Below are 17,057 nucleotides of genomic sequence, written 5' to 3'. Positions count from 1 at the left end.
AAACCTTTTCTTTAAGCTCAATGTTACAGGACAAAAAGCTACTTGAGCAGCACCCATTGAAAACATGAAAATCACCACCTACCTTTTTTAACTTTCCTGAACTGAACAAACATAAAATTATCCTCCTAATGGGATTGTGGGTGATCAAACCTAAAATGCAACACCAAGAAACTTCTTGGAGGTGGTTTCTATATGCTCTTCTGTCATGAAAAAGAACAGTCATTCCCTCCCTAGGAAGGGAAATGGATACTCTGAGGGCCAACCATGGCCTCTTACCCTCAGTGAGGAGTTTAGTATCCATAATGCTACCACAGATATCTCTACCTGCTTTGTGTGTATAATTTAATAGTATGGATACCATTTGTTCCATTTACATGCTTACCTAAATTTATGCTATTCTGTTGCTCATAAGATTCAGTATAAGAGAATGGAAAACAAACTTTGCAATGACCCAGCAGGAAGAGAAAGACAGAAGTGAATTCCTCTACTCACAACAGGAGACCTGGTATTGGTAGTTCTACATCACACTGATTTTCAAAGGAAAGATTTTAAAACTTCCTTTGGACTGAGATGAAACTCTTAGAATTTTTAAGCTGTTTTCCTCTCGCTTTATTATATGAGGGAAAAATCCAATGTTTCTTTTAAAATGGGAAATGGTATCATTCTGCCATAACAAAAGCCTGTTTTAGATTGGTTTATTGCCCAATTTTTAAATGCACATTGCCACAGCATTTCAGAGGAATGTATTTACATTTACCTTTCTAAAACACACAGTATATTATGTTGCAGTTAAAAACCCACAAACTCAATCTGATATTTCTTCACTAATTTATTCCTAAACCAATATGTATTTTAATGTTCCAAACTGTTGCTAATTAACACATGGAAATATTTTAACATGGATTTTGATTAATTCCATTTAACAGTCTAACCAGTGCTAAAGCATATGTGGTGTGTCATTTCTTTCTTTTGAGGAAGGCATTGGCATTAAATCTTTCAATCTTCCTGAGCACCAAATGCTAATTTCAGGAAGATTAAATAACAGACTGCAGCTACAGTTTCCTTTCTTTACTTCCCAGAAGGTGAAATGAACATATTTATGTGGGAGGAATTTCTTTACTGCACAAGCCAAAATACAGAAATTAGATTTTTTTTCCCCAACACTGCTAATACACCAGCAATTGCCTGCCAACTAAATAACTTTAACCTATATCTGCAGTTCATGGAGCATTGCCAAGTTATATGTTCAACTTTCTTTCACTGTGGTTTTTTTTATTCAAGTATTCCCATATGATGTTTTCACTTGCAGCTCCTAAATGCTTTTCCATACATGAAGCAGAGACTACAGCTAATAGTGGGGTGGCTCTGGCCATAACACCAGAAATGCTTGTATAAGACCTCCTCTGACTTTCACATTTTGAAAGTTATACATATGATTCATGTTGTGCTGCTGCAGTGGTTTAAAATCTGAGTGTAGTTCTGCATGTCAGCAAACTAAAGGACAGAAAACAGCCTGCGGTGTGCATGTGAGTAAGCACCTCACACCTGTGAGAATGCAGGAGACAGAGCAGCAGGGGGGTCAGTGACCTGAGTATCAATCCAGCTTTTCATGAGACGGAGTCTGATCAGCTTAAGAACAGTTAAGCACTTCTGTTCTTGTGATCTCCATCAGAAAGGTGACCACACCTGAGTCCTGCAGTTGCTCTTTCCTGTATGGTGAGTCCAGTTTCACTGTGCTTACAGCCACTGTCCATGCGCTGCCCTGTGGTCAGCATGTTCCTACTGAGAGCCCAAGCAGAGTGCACTGCACATCACACCTGCATCTCCTCCATGTCCTACTCACCTCTGTTGTCTGAGTAACCTTTTCTTCTGATTCTTTCCCTAGGTCTTATTTTACTTGTTGTAATATTCTCTGTAAATCTTCATTCAGCTTCTAATATATGGTGCTGTCCCTCCTCCTCTACCTTTCGCTAGCTGTATTTCTGTCTCAACTGCTCATGTAACATCTGAAGTGTTTTATGTTTGATTTCCTACTCTGTCTACAATACCCAATCACATTCTGCACCATCCAGCTGTCCTGGCATTTGCAAGGAGCATTACAGTTGTTCCTTACTGATCTATGCCTACCAGATACAACAGTCGAATTTTCTACTCGACTACTGTTTTCATCAGGATTAAAACTTTCTTCTCCAAATCTGCATTTATACCCCCTGATTATCTTTATGCATCTTTTTACATATTTAACAGGTGTGTGTTGGATGCCACTAAATGAGTGGCACAGGGAATTTCAAAATTATAGCTTCTAGGGAGAGTCCCTGCTGTTGTTCAAGAAGCAGAGGCTGTCCAGAGAAGCCCCACGTTCAGACACAGTGATGGTTCACAACTGCTGTCACTGCCCCTGCAGAAATGTGTGCATACTCTCCTGCCTGCACTTGAAAAAACTTGTGAATTCTGTGCTCTCAGACTATTTAAAATCTTAGTTTCTCTACAAAAAATAAGGGTTGTGGAAAAAAATATCTGATATTTATTACAGGAATGAGCAGTGAATATGTAGGATGGTTTTCTCAAACTAGTTGTGTGTTATTTTAGAGGTTGCATCAACTAAAATAAAATTTAACATAGCTGGTGGCAAAGTTTAAAAATGGCCAGATGCTGATACCTGTATATCTGCCCATCCTGTTCTCAGAAAGAAGCAAGCATGCTAATCACTTGAGGACTGATCACAGCTCAGAGTGAAAACACACACCATGAAACATTCAAACACATGAAAATGGAGTTTCCCCATATTTTCTTACACAAGCATCGTTTATTTCACTGTTCAGAGAGAATATTTTTATTAAAGCTGGTTAGGCTCCAGAAGAGTATTAAAAAATATTGCAAAGGCTCCACCTTTGTTCCACCTGCTAGGCCGGGCCTAAAAGAATGCCCTTGTTAGCTGACAACTAAGCAGACTACTAATAGTAAGATACAAGAACATCCTTCCTTATGCATTTGCAAGCCAGATAGCTGGATACAAGGTGCTGAAAAATTAGGTCTACCAACTCCTGGTTATCATTCAAAAGGTACATTAACAGTCAACATTGAGATAACATGACACTTAATGCTGGTTTTACACAGATTGTGATATTTTCCTTAAAAAAAGGTGATTGTTCCATAGTCATAAACCAAATTTATTGTCAAAGTTATGAACACACCCTACAGTCCCCCTGCAGCCTTTGAATAATGCCTTCACATCCTTGCTCAAGCCAAACAAATTCTTCTACTGCTCTCCCCAAAGCCTTTGAGGTCATTTTACTTTGTGACATTTCATAAGACCCCAAATGAGACAAGCAAGTACTCTGGCACTGGGAATTTCAAAAAAGGTTTAAAAACAAAAAAAATCACTCTTCAAGACACCACATGTCTGACTCTTCCCAGACTTAACTATAACGTCACTCAGACTTTTTTTCTTCCTCACAGCAAGTCAAAATTAGGAATAGCTTGCAAAACAAGAACCACTAACAAATGAACAATGAGAAAGAAAGAACCTAACCCTTCTTTTCCCAAACCAAACACACATGGTCAGTTCTTTCAGCCACATTTATTCAAGCAACTTTAACTGCCCTCTTTGGAAATGCAGACTTCCCACTGGTCACAGTGGCTCAAAATCAGGCCCTAAATTTGCTTATTTATGTTTAATTTAAAATAGACAAGCTATCCTCTTGCTGCAAAACAGCTTAGCTAGCCATTGTCCAGGCCAAGGGACAGTAGCCTTCAAAAGGCCACAATAAGAGGTCTTCAGTCGAGTGGTGTCATATGGTCTTCATTTAGAAGTATCATAAGAACATTACTTCTCGCAGTATTTGCAAATTAAAAACATATGGCTGTAACCTCTAATACTGCAAGAAATACTGCTCTTTGGGTTTGTTTTTGGCCTCAGACTTTTGAAATATGAACCAAGCAAAGGGATTCCATCTTAATGCGTGATTCAGTCCATTCTTCTTCCAAGCTCAAAGTCGGGGGGACAGCTAAAGCTGGCATTTGAAAAAAGTGATTTGCCCAGAACTATGGTAATGTACTATGTTGGTAACTAGAGTAACATGTATATCAAAAAGGGGTGGGGCTGGTTAAAGGCATCTACTTTCTATTAAATTAAAAAAAAAAAAAAAAACAAAAAAAACCAACAAATGTATTATGCTGGCTTTGGTTCCTATAGAGAGTTTTATAAGTCATATATAAGCCTCCTGCATTTACTATTTAGGTTCAATCAATATGGTTATCTACCTGTCAATTTTTCTTGCTCTTTAATGCAGAAGGAGAACAGCCTTTTTTATAGCTAGCTCAGAAAGCACTAAGCAAATCAATACATGCAGCGATAACAGAATGATTTGAAACACGTAACAGAAGCTTATCACTTTGCAGTATACTGAACCCGTCAAAATATTTTCCTAGAAGTAAAGTGAAAATAGAAGTTCTCCATTTTTTATTCCTTAAGTGGAAAGTGACATAGATGTCGTAGGCCTTTTGGATTTGTTCCTAGCTTTGTATTTTCAGGAAAATTTTGTACAGGAACATTTGCTACTTTGCAGGAACATGAAGCCAATTCTGTAGTGAGATTTAAAAACTGCCTTGAGAATCAAAAATTATCTCAATTGCTCTTGATTCCCCATCTCTAAACCATTATTCGAAATCCATGCATTGTTCTGGGGAACTGGGCATAAGGTTTTCCAGGAATGCAGATTCTGATGTTCCCACAGACCTTAAAACTCTCTACTTTACTCAGTGCGCCCAGTAAATTGTGCTTGAACACAAACTGAAATGTACAGGCTTTCTTTCAGCTGTCACCTGCTGAGTTAGTCAATTTGAAATAATTTATAAGCATCTGATTCCTAGAGGTTTAAATATAGATAGATGTATCAAGATTCTGGATTTTAAAGCAGCAGAGAGAGGATCAGCTGTTATTGTGGTCTCTAACATCTACCTTTTTTGAAGAAATGCATAGGATTTAACTATGTGGCTCTCTTCAAGTGGTAAGTAACAATCATCTGCCATCATAGGATTTAAGTAGGTGGAATTCTACATAGTACAAAAGCTCTTTGCAATATTCCCGGCTTGCCATAATTTATCAGAAGTTAAATGCAAGCTCAAAATTAATATATATGTATTGCAATGTAAGTATGACATAAATACATACTAAAGAGACAGGAGTTAATAGGAAAGGAACAGGAAATAATGTTTACGGGTTGAGGCTTTCTATCATTTTCTCTCCCAGTTTTAGCTCCAAAGCCATTTCTATCAATTCTATGTCACGAGATCTGGTGGATTTCTGCATGTGCCCCAGGAACTCACATGATGGCCCTATGGCTTCCCAGTTCATGAAGATTTGCTCCACAGTTTCTGAGCCTCAGGGGCTGCCAGGCCTGGGCACTACTGGTGACACTGGGTTTTGCTCAAGGCAAACCATAAAATGTTTTACCTTCACCCTTAGAAAACAATACTGATATGAAAAACAAAGCAAAAAGGTAAAAGAAATCAATAGGATCACAAAATCACAAAGAAACCCTTCCATGACATGACTAAAAGTTTACAGAGGCTCTGCTACTTCTATTTCTCTACTAGAAATGGCCACTCATGGTGCAGTTAGGTCTGAACTAGCTCTGTGTGGGTGAGCCACGGTCTGTGAATCACACAGCAGCACCCACTCAGAGGCAAGGATTAGTCCACAGGTGTATAAGAGCTGCTAACCACCTCCTGACCCCACCTGGTGAGTCTGTGTGAACTCACTGAGAATCTCCACAACCTCAGAAATCACTGACCCACGATCTCTTGCCCAGCGGAGACACCAGCAGCGAGGCATTAACAATGCTGTCTGCTCCAGAGCAGCTGAAAGATGGATGGGCATCTCTGATGGCAGAATTGGGCCCAGCAAATGAGCAAAGATTCTTAGAGCAACACCTCAAGTGACACAAATTATGTTATAAAATTGATCACTTCCTTACACATGGCAGAACGTTTCCAGGGCACTCAGCATCTTATTCCATTAAGCCATGATAAATGACACCATATTTCCACATCAGTCTGAGCACTTCTTTTAAATCTACTTGTTCAAATATTTGGTTACTTACTCCCCTCTCTCTCTCTGTTAGATAGCAAGAACAGTCTTTTTCTTTTCCAACACTGCATGCCCTAATGGATGCCATTATTGCGGGACCATCACTAGGAATTTTATTTCTTTACAGAATTCCTCATCTTAAGAACAAGCAAAACTTTGAGAGAATCACTAAGAACCTTTCAGTGTACAATCTATCTGCATACACTCAGGAACTTGAAAAAATGGACTCAGATATACAGGAAAATGACAGAACAAATTATGCAGAAATGCCACAAAACAATTCTATTGCTAGCTTGAAGAAGATCACCACCAGCACCTGGAACAGTGTTAAGATGGAAACCTATGGAGTAGGAACAAAATTGTTTCAAGCAGATCACTACGGCTCGAGGTGGCTTGGGAAGGTTCATAAATTGATAAGCACCACCAAAGGATCATAAGCCTCCACATCAATTGTATAAAGATTACAACAGAGCCACTCACTGCAGTCATTCAGAAAAGGTTATGGGTTTCACAGGTGTGCACTGTCAGTTCTGATTAAGCTTAAACTAAACCAGTTATCTATAATGTTGGATTGGAAGGAGTTTTATAGCTGAACGCAAGGTAAATCAAATTCAGGATACACATCTGTGGAAAAACACAGAGGGCCAAAGTTCACAGTCCTGACACAGGCGAAAAAATCCAACTCTCCAAACTCAGGAGGAGATTTGCCTGTAAAAGATCCATCAGTCTGGCTATTGTCCAGTGTTCTGTCTCAGAAAGGAAAGTTATTTTGTCACAGCTTTGAGTTTTCTTTCCCTCTTCAACTTACTATTCACTCTCAAAATGCAGGCTGCTTTAAGATTATTATCTACTTTCATTTCTAAATTGCCTAGAGTTTAGCATTTATCTGAACATGAAATTAATTATAAACCCATACTTTTCACTACGCGGGATATAAACTAAAATAGCAACAAATTCTAATGCAATTTTTCATCTTTGCAACTAGGAATCCTTCCAGAAACAGCAGTACATATCAGAGATTCCTAGAGCTATGCAAGAAGAATGTGGGTGAAATTCTGTACCCAAAAAACTTTGTTAACAACTCAGTTGATTTCACAGTGCCAGGCTTTCACTCAAAAAGTAAAGAAATTAAAAATGCATTCTTAGTAGTTGACACAAATTGCAAAAGGTACAATTTATTTCCAAAAATACTTTGCATTAATTCTGCACTTTAAAGTGCTTCTATTGACTCATAGCATTAATAGATGGCAAGAAGGAAAAAAAATGTTTGCTTTTGCAACATCATTATTTCCTTTGCATGCAATTATTTACTTGCCAAACAATGCTAGTGACAAATCGCAGCAGACTCTGAAGTCATCTACACCAGCAGATTTTTAACCCAAGGTAAAAATAAACAGAAACATCTGTAAAGTAATCTTGCAGAAAGCTACGTTTATTAACAAATACATTTTCTAATAAAACACCATCTGCAAGCAACCCTCAACTTCCACTTGATATAAATAGGCCTTTTACTGTTTTCAGATGCAGTTCCCAGAAAATTATTCCAAGCTCTACTGCAAAACACATCAGTCTTTGTTGCTGCCTGGAATGTTAATAAATAACATCAAGTTTTTAAATAGTCAAACAAATTATTGGCTTGAAACAATTACTCCAATAGAAAAAGCTGACCTTTTGGTATAAAGCAGTTTAAGAATGCATCACTCCTCATTCCTAGGATAAAAATATTACCAAGCAGGGAAATATTTTTGGGAAAACAGAAAGCTATGAAAAACCCATCTTGCAATTCTGCTTATATGTACACTGTACACCTACCTTCCAAAGGTTACTGGCTTAGAGAAACTCAGACTAAGAGAAAAAATACGCAGAGTATAAATAGTTCAATCCATATCCTTATTATACATTTGTGCTTGGAATGGACACGAATATGAACCAACTAAAATGTTCCTCACAGGACTACTGTTCTGACCAGCAATACAGAATTCAACAGTTTAATCTGTTGGTTGTAGAGATTGGGACTGAATCCCAGTATTAAGGGCTCTTCAAAATGCATAAAAGCTTCAATGGGACACATTTTCATAAGCATTATTCACAACTTAAGTCATATTAACTCCAATAAAAAGAAAAAAAGGAATTTAGCAAACTCTGCAAATAAACTCCTTACTGGCAGGACTGTTTAGTACCACTGAAATTTGAACACTGCCATTTTTCCTTAGAATTTAAAATAGCAATCTATCAAACTACCTACTAACTGAGAATTCAAGAGTAAAAATTGCAGATGAACTGAGATATTAGAGTTCCCTGTCCAGAACCAGTGTAGCTGGTACACATATATTACACCCAACAGAGATCTAGCCTTTTAATATTAATAATAAACAAGAAATGTTAGTATTGCAAAATGTGCTTTAAAAACTACATTAAATATTGCTACTGGGACTATCACAACAAACCGCTGAAAGAAGTCATGCACATTTTAGAAAAAGGAATACACTGTATTGTTTATTCCAGTAATGCAACTGCATATTTCCAGAGAAAAATAGTTAGTGAATGTAATACTCAAGCAATAGTAGAGAGAAGATATTTTAAACCACTTACTTCACTAACAGGAGGAATGTTGAGCTTTGGTACTTTGTTCTTTGAACTAGGTGTGTTCACTTTTCCTTCCAGCAGTGCTCCAAAGGACTGATTTCCATATCCACTCTCAATTTCTATTGGGGGTTTCAGTTCAGGTGAGTCATTGGGTACCTGGTCCTGACCATCCATAGGCCTGACATAAGCTGTAGGCTTTTGCTGGACCATGCTGTTTTTACAGTGAAGTCCTGGTGGGAAATTCTGAGTTGAAAGACCATTGTTTGCAGTTAACAAAGAAGTGGAAGGAAGTGGAGATCCAGGACCATGGCCTACAAACTCAAGCTCTGTGGGCGACTTTGAATGACTGTTTTCTTTGTAAGTGTGTTCTCCAGGTGCTGACTTTGCATGAGTGTGCCTCCTTGAATGTGAAGATGTTGCCATAGCATTTGCTTCCTCAGTTCCCCCACTTTTATGCTGCTCACTCTGGCAATTATAGAGATCTTCATACCTGCCCTGTGACTGGTCATGAGATGAGCTGTGCTTTGTCCGACTCTGCTGACCACTGGATTGGCTTGGCTGGGCCCCACTGGAGTTGTGACCACTGCGTGACCAGTCTGTCCTCGACTTCCTGCTGCTCTGGTGGCTGTGCAGCAAAGTAGAATTAGATGACAATGAAGAAGGTGGAGGCATTGATGTTGATGAGTTGCCACCGATCTGATGAGATGGGATCATCCTGTTCCTCGGTTCTGGGAAAAAGTTCTGTTCATTTTTGTCAATGGGTGTCTGTGGGACAGAATTCTTTGGGATTCCTACAAGGTGGCTCTGGTTGGAGTGGTTGGTTAACAGATCCTTCATCTCATCATAATTTCCCAATGTGTTCTGGACACGGTTTGCAAGGGCGTCGCCTTTATTTGTCTAAAATATTAAAAAAAAAAAAAAAGACAAGAAAAGCGTGAGTAAATTCCTGATTTACAAGTTACTGCTCAGAATAGTTGTCTTAGAAGATGGCAAATGTTAGCTGTTTAATGGTGTCATGCTGACATTTAATTAAATTTCAATTACATTTTGCATATGTTATGTAAGAAAAACCTATCAATAACTGTGTTCAAAGAATTTCTTGAAACGGGCTTGCATCAGTAACACTTGTCTACTGCTTCCCATTTTCTTAAATGTGCTCTCAGAGAAGTGTTTAAATTGCATCAGTTATGGATGTTAGGCGCAAAATAATCTGGGTTTATGTCAGAGACGTTTGGCTTGTACATTTCATATCGTGCAAAACATGAATGCACAATTACTGGCTACTGAGCATTTGAATTGTAATCACACAGTTGATAGAAGTACGTTATTGCTCTATCAGCCCCTTGACCCACAGTTCTGCCATAAACAGAAGCTGGGTAGTCTGTAATGGCACCAAACTCTTCACTCCAGTTTAACTTCAATTACTTTTCCATCAAACGTAGAGTTTGACCTGAAGTATCTAATCTGAATCCAGAGAAGAAAACGCTTCTACCACATGCTATGGTAGGTTCAACTAAAAGATCATTCAAAAATATTTTCTCATAGAACATAAACAGACATGATTGCCACATTCTTAAGCATCGGGATTCTTCTGCTGTCTGCAGGCTGGTTGTATTTCTTAATCCTGCTTTTCTTTGATTTCCAGTAATTATTAAATAAATACTGACTCATATTTGTTTCACTGCTATTATACTTTTCCTTTTGAAGCATTAAGTTTCTTTTTCCTTTTCCCTTTCACTTGTAAAAAGCTGGACAAATAAGCTGGAAGCTATAATTAATACACAGCTGATTTCCTCTCTCTTCCTGTTCTAACTCGCCCCACATGGATGCAAAGCAGCAGCCTTCCTACTGACCTTTCTGTTCCATTGAAGTGACCAGCAGAGAACTAAAACACCTTATTCCCCATGCTCACAGCTTTACAAGACTCAAAGGATAAAAACAAAGCTGAACTACAGTTCCTGTTCAAGCAGATGGTTCAGTTCTACAGTCTGGAATTAAATGGCAAAGTTATGTCATGATACAGACAACTCTATTTCTGTTTGGAGGGTTTTTTTCATTCAATAAAACAAGTAGTGCCACAGTCCAATGGCGCCTTAACACCAGGCCTAAAGATGGGGAAAATCAGCAGTAGGAGCTTGTGCTTGGTTAGAGTGTCACAGTTCTTTGGTGAGGGATCCTACTATGCCCCTGATCCCATTTTCCTCAAGTATGAGAGAGAAGTTTGAGTGATGAAAAAAATTCATGCATGGATTTCTCCTGAAATATCTACTTACATTAGACACTGCTGAAGTAGTCAAGAGGATGAGCAGAGTACTGAACATGCCATAAAAAAATGTTAAAAAAAAGAAGATAATAAATGCAAATTTCTTTTTGCTCATTCTCAGGGATTGTAACATATATTAGCACTGCACTGAGGCAGTGATTTAAAAATTAACTGTTCCATGTTGTTTCCATTTCTATATATTTTGCCAGTGCTCCTAACTGATACAGTTAATAATCCCAGTTGTGGAGAACCACGAATCACTTTAATTCACTAAGTCCCTAGGTTGGTCATTTTAGTGGCAAAAATTATATTTTAGCTAAGCCAAGAATAAGCTCTTTGTATATGAGCAGTCTCCTTCAACTGAGTTGCACAATGAGCTGTTTGGGCAGCAGCCAAAACCAGGCTTTCTCTGTTCAACCCCCAAATTTAAAACAAGGAGATTCCATTGTGCTTAAGGGCCCAGCAGGAATTATGATTCGAAGTCTAAACACTTACATACTTGTTCTGTTTCCTCCCTGCCCAAACACTTTAACTCCTTGCGGGATAGAACATGGGAAATAACTGTACCAAAAAAAAAAACCTGACCACCAACCTTCACCTCTGTGGTTCAGCTACACTTCCAGGGAGCATTTGGCTTACTTTCCAGAAAGTAAAAGTTAAAAAAAAAAAGGTACTGACAATATATCATAACTGTAGCACTTCAACATCCCAGCACACTAAATGGCTCTTGTCTAGGTCCTCACAGAGAAAATGTTTTAACCTGAAAGCAGATACTTTCTATAATTTTATGTTGGAGGTATCTAATTCTCTCAACGTATTTTCTTTTACATGTCACATGATGATAAATATAACTTTGCTTGATATTAACTCTATTTTATGCCTAATGTTCACATCCTGCAGATAGAAGACATTGTATAAATGTTAGGTATTAATATTATTCATAGTGTTTTACAGGGAACATTAATAAAAATATATTTACTGAAAACCATGGAGACGAAATTATTTTAAACATCCTTAGTGTATTTTAAGTACACTAAAGCTCATATCCAATGGTTACTGAAGTCAATGGAAGGATAATTACTCTCTTCAGTGGCCTTTGGACCAGACTGCAAAGCAAAAAAAAAAAAAAAAAACCAAAACATTATTAAGGGAAATTTGGCTTACATTTAAATAAAATTAGAGCACATATGCTAAAATGAGACTTAGGCATCATATCACAATCTGAATGAGCTCAGGAATGTAGTGCACTGTTCCATCTCCATTTAAGACATAAGGCATAACATTAATGTTTTTACTTTATTTCCACAACAAATTCCAGGCTCTCACAAGAAGCACAGGATTCTTGACAAGCCCAGATACAAGCATGAGAAACACAAAATCCAGTCATAATTTCTGCTTGCTCTTTGTTACTTCCAGACTACCTTCATATGCTGGATAATTGGCTGATTTCCTAAAGAAAACCTCTGTACGTCTTATTTTTTGAACAGCATGCTGAATCACAATTTTGTTGCTATCAAGGAAATGCAGCATTTTGAGTATTCCAAGGCATAAATTATATGCCTGGTTTATGACTCATGGCTAGTAGCATTCCCCCGCATTCTAGGCTTCTGTTAATTTAGGAAATGCACATCTTCCTCCATTTGCTTCTATTTCTTTCAAAAGCTATCTATAATAGAATCCTGCTGGAAGACTAATTTGCTAGCTAGCTATTGCATTATAGTTTTACAAAGAAAAGAACTAATGCACTCAAACTTATAGGCCCCATTTACAAGTGTTTTTTGAAAATTTGTGTGAAACTTGAGGTTTCATAATTCATTCACTTCCTTATGCCTCATAGTTAAACTAACCTCCACGGATTAGAAGCTGAGATCTTTTCTATGCTAAGCTTGGAAAGCATGGAGGGGCTTTACCTGAAAAAGATACATGATTTAATATTCACCAAAGGCTCCACAATGGAAATGCTGCCCATTAGGTTCTCTTTCTCAAATTGAACTCTTCTGAGACAATTCCTTTGAAAAGTAACAAAAATACTCCTACTGTTTTCTTTTAAAATACTCATCTGTGAGTAATTCAAAACATTAAAAGGTATCAACAATTCAGTAGTAAAATTACAGCTTCTCCCAGGAAAGCTCCAACAGTGCTTTTTCAAATGTCTGTTGTTGTTACACTGCAGCCACTTCTCTGATCCCTTCTGCAAAATCCAGCATGTACAGGTTGCACCAGGGTTTGAAGGCAGGACCTGCAACCCACTTGCATTAAAGAGAAACACAACCCTTACTGCCTGACCTTCCCAAAATAATGCTGGATGTCATCACATTGTCAAAGGTGTTGTTTTCCCACATGAGACAGTCGAGCTTCAAAAGGAGACATTTATCTTTTAACAAGCATGGAAAAATGTATTTTATACACCCACAGAAATAAGTATCTCTTTTCATGTAAGTGCACACATACATAAACTACAAAGAATCAATGTAGAAACACGCATTTGTCCAAAACGATAATGAACACCCACGTTTTATTTGACAGAGGGAAAGAAAGAGGCTGTAACAGCTAGAGCAGAGAGATGATAGATGAAGGCAGATACTCCACACATCTCACGGTACACAATGGCAGGAGGCTCCATGAGAAAACCTGAGCTCCTTTCTCTTTTAATGCAACTTTCAATATCAATTTCTTAGTGCAGTCTTAAAACAGCTGCCAGTTGTTCAGTCTTTAAAACTTCAGAAACAGCAGTGGTGGTTTGCCCTACCCTGACCCCACCTAGTCCCTCCTCTGGATACTGTTGAAGCAAATGAGGAAGGAATGATAAATAAGGACACTAGATGTGGGAAAAAAAGAAAGAAAAAGAGATGTTTCCTACTTCCTGAAACCTGCTATTCCCAACCTTTTCTTTGTCACTGTAGGCTCCATGTCAGCTCCCACCCTCAGATCTTTCTGAAATGTACCAGCTGTACCACGAGCTGATGCTCAGCAGCAGAGCCAGCCCAGTGAGGATATGGACCCTGTGCCCACTACAGGCCACAGCACTCTGCTGGGCAGTGTTTTATCTCACTCTGCTCCCACTGAGCGTGACCAGAAGAGACAAGTGCAGCTTCTTGTGCAAGGCCTTGACAGAAACATCTGTTCATCTCAAAATAGAGAAGAAATTCAAACTGCACGTGCAGGATATTTGTTCTCACGTCAGGGTCTCTTCATTTTATTTTAGAATAAATGCAAACAAACCCCCGAATTTAATTTTGCACTTACTTAAGAATAAAAATCACTACATATCCACTAAGAGTTAGGTTCAGCTTTTATTAGTGCCTAAGAAACTCTGCTGTGGCTGGGTCTTCGCAATGCAGAACTTAAAAAGGAAGCAGTGGTCTACCAGTTTATCCCTTTTTTTCTCCTAGTGTAAAGTGAAGGCAAGACCTAGCTTTCCTATTTTGTTTTGCTTCTACCTGTTTTTTAAAAATTAAGATTGATTTAACTACTGAATATTTAACTACTTTTGTATGCAATTTTCTCTCAATTTTTATCTTTCTCGATTTATAATTATAATGCTTTCTTAGGGCTGTATTGTATTATATTTTGCTTAATCACATGAAGTTTACAAACACTCTGCCAAGTAGGTGAAAAGCAACTTAAAAAAATTTGCCCAGAAAGACCATCAGAATAATTTTTGGCTTTATAGTCATTCAGTTTTTGAAAAGAAACCACATGCTCTGTGTACATTTGGTGCAAATACACACACACTAAAATCAGATATTGTCATTCTTATTATACAAGAGATATTGGTGATATATTATATTAGTTCTTGCCACACAATTTTGCAGTCTTTTGCATACTGGTCTACCTCCTGAAATCCAAATAACCACTTGCATTAGTCTAATGGAATTATCCATACAGTATTTACAATAATATTGAGTATCTACATGGACTAGTAATGTTCCATAGGATTAATTCAGCATGGTATCAGTCACTTACCAAGTGTATGTCACGGGTAAGGGATCTCAGCCTTGGGTAAGAAAGGAATCTTTACCCCTGAGAGGCATCCGTGCTCAAGTAGAGGGTCACCTGGGGTGCAGTGCAGCTGCACTTCAGGGAGAGATCAAATTGGGCTCATCCTGGTGACAATATTTACAGGGTTAAGTAGTTGGCTGCCAATCAATACAATAGACAAGGTAGATGTCTTCACTTTAGCTCTGATATCTTCCTCCGTACTTTGGTTATCTTCCACTTCATGGTTTCAAAACCACCTTTTGAAATATTTGTCAAGGCATCTTCACTCTCTTGAACATGAGCCAGGGGCTTTCCAGCTGGCAAATTCATGCCAAGAAAGAAAGGCCTGTTGCTCCTCAGCCTGCCTGAACCAAAGTACAGCCAGGACTTGAGTGCATCCATCACACTTTCATGGTCTATAATTATTAGACACCATGTGATAATAATGGTAGTCTTTTCTCCTCCTTTTTGGGTGATTTTCAAAGAGCCCTCATCCTCCCTTACAGCTGCTAACAATGCAAAATGGAAAGATGAAGTGGTGGCCTTTCAATGGATGTCACTGATTGGGAGGAGAAAGATATATGGAAATTTACATTCTGATGAATTCTTTAGGGAATGTCTTACTGAAAATCAAAGCAGCAGAAATCATAAAGGGGGACATCCCTTGGTGATGAAAATCTCAGGCAGCAAAGCTCCTCAGAGAGAATAAGACTTGTAACAAAAGTCCCTTTCATATCCTTGTTATGCTCCCCAAAGATTCAGTCTCCCAAAAGACTTCTTTGGATGGTTATGATTGCACAAAAAAGATTATGGACTCATTATTTATAGAGAGGACATTGGTTTTAAAAACTCAGATATATTTTCTTCCTAAAAGTGAAAGAAGTTATTGTAAGCTTTGTAGGTACAAACCACTTGTAGAAATACCAGCTGCACATACTTCTACTGCAGGACTTTGCCGTGTGTTAAGAGGAAGAAATCTTGAACTGGACTGTAACCAAGACTCCTGATTCTGCCAATGTAACCTGGGCAGCACATTCAGTTTGCTCTGCTGCCATATGCTGATTTGGATAATCAGTGTATTCAAGAGTGTAAGTACCAAGGCAGATGCAATACTTCCATTTCTTAGAGGTGATGAGAAGCTTTATTTATATTTGTGTAAGACAGTCTGAAAATGCAAAATGTAACAATGTAATTTACCTTGTAGGGTTCCCCAAAGAGGTTAAAACCTGAAGCAAAGAGATCTTCATCTTGCTGGACTTCCTGGTTTCTTCTCTCCCATTCCTTCCGCTTAAGTGCACTCCGGTCTTGCTCATAGTGACTGGAGAAAGACAAAAATGACAACACATTATTTTCCCCATAATTTTGTTACATGTTTATTACTATCAGTAATAGCAACAAAACATCAGAAACAATGCAACTTCTGAGGACAATTCTGAAAGAAACAGCCACTGAATAATTTCCCCAAATTTAAATCTGGAATCATAAAACTACGCAAAATTGGGCAGTAGGGCAGTCAGTACACTTCTAAAATGGAAAGTGTTTCAATGACACAATGAAAATACTGTCTACAAATTAACAGAGTATTATGCAAAAGCATAAAATACATTTTGACATCCTTGTACTAGCAGCCTGTAAACACGTGCACCTGCACATAAACGCACACACGTGTACCCATAAAGCATGGGTCTGTGCAGGGAAAGCAAATGTGAAGGCTAGGAAGCACAGCAACATCTACAAATCCATTACACTGAACATCCATCTCAGGGCTCCAGTTCAGCCTTGTGTGATTTAGACCACCTAATTCTGTCCCACTTCTTGTTAAAATTTATGTATGGCTTCATTGTAGATGTCAAGGAGAGGCTAAGAAGTGTTTTATAGAAGCAGGCTGCCGGAAAAGATTTTAGGATAGTTGATTCCAGTATCAGATAATTCTACACACAAACACAGAAAAGGATCTAGCACCTCGGTGTAGCAATGGTGAGTGGCACTTATCTGTGTGTCAGCTTGCTTTGTGCACCTGCCAGACCTAGATGACAGGCTGAGAGACCACATTCACTTCTCCCCTGAATAACACTGAAGTACTTTGGTCTCTTGGCTCTGCAAACTACCTCCTGCTCCTCTGAGGGAAGAGATATA

The 17,057-nt window shown here is 38.3% G+C and overlaps 1 protein-coding gene across 5 annotated transcripts in view; it reads right to left on the bottom strand.

Annotated features, from left to right (window-relative positions):
* AFF2 (ALF transcription elongation factor 2) overlaps positions 1 to 17,057 on the bottom strand; it is a 359,389-nt gene that overhangs the window by 232,540 nt on the left and 109,792 nt on the right. For all 5 annotated transcript variants that reach the window (XM_053989974.1, XM_053989970.1, XM_053989973.1 and 2 more), the window contains exons 2-3: positions 16,119 to 16,239; positions 8,684 to 9,574 (exon numbers count right to left, since the gene is read on the bottom strand). In XM_053989974.1, coding sequence (XP_053845949.1) covers positions 8,684 to 9,514 — 831 coding nt within the window. In that variant the 5' untranslated portion in view covers positions 9,515 to 9,574; positions 16,119 to 16,239. The remainder of the gene's footprint in view (positions 1 to 8,683; positions 9,575 to 16,118; positions 16,240 to 17,057) is intronic.

The sequence above is a fragment of the Vidua macroura genome, chromosome 14, assembly GCF_024509145.1.
Source record: "Vidua macroura isolate BioBank_ID:100142 chromosome 14, ASM2450914v1, whole genome shotgun sequence".
NCBI lineage: Eukaryota > Metazoa > Chordata > Aves > Passeriformes > Viduidae > Vidua > Vidua macroura.
Note: the sequence above shows the minus strand (reverse complement) of the source record. Positions and strands in the feature narration are given on the sequence as shown.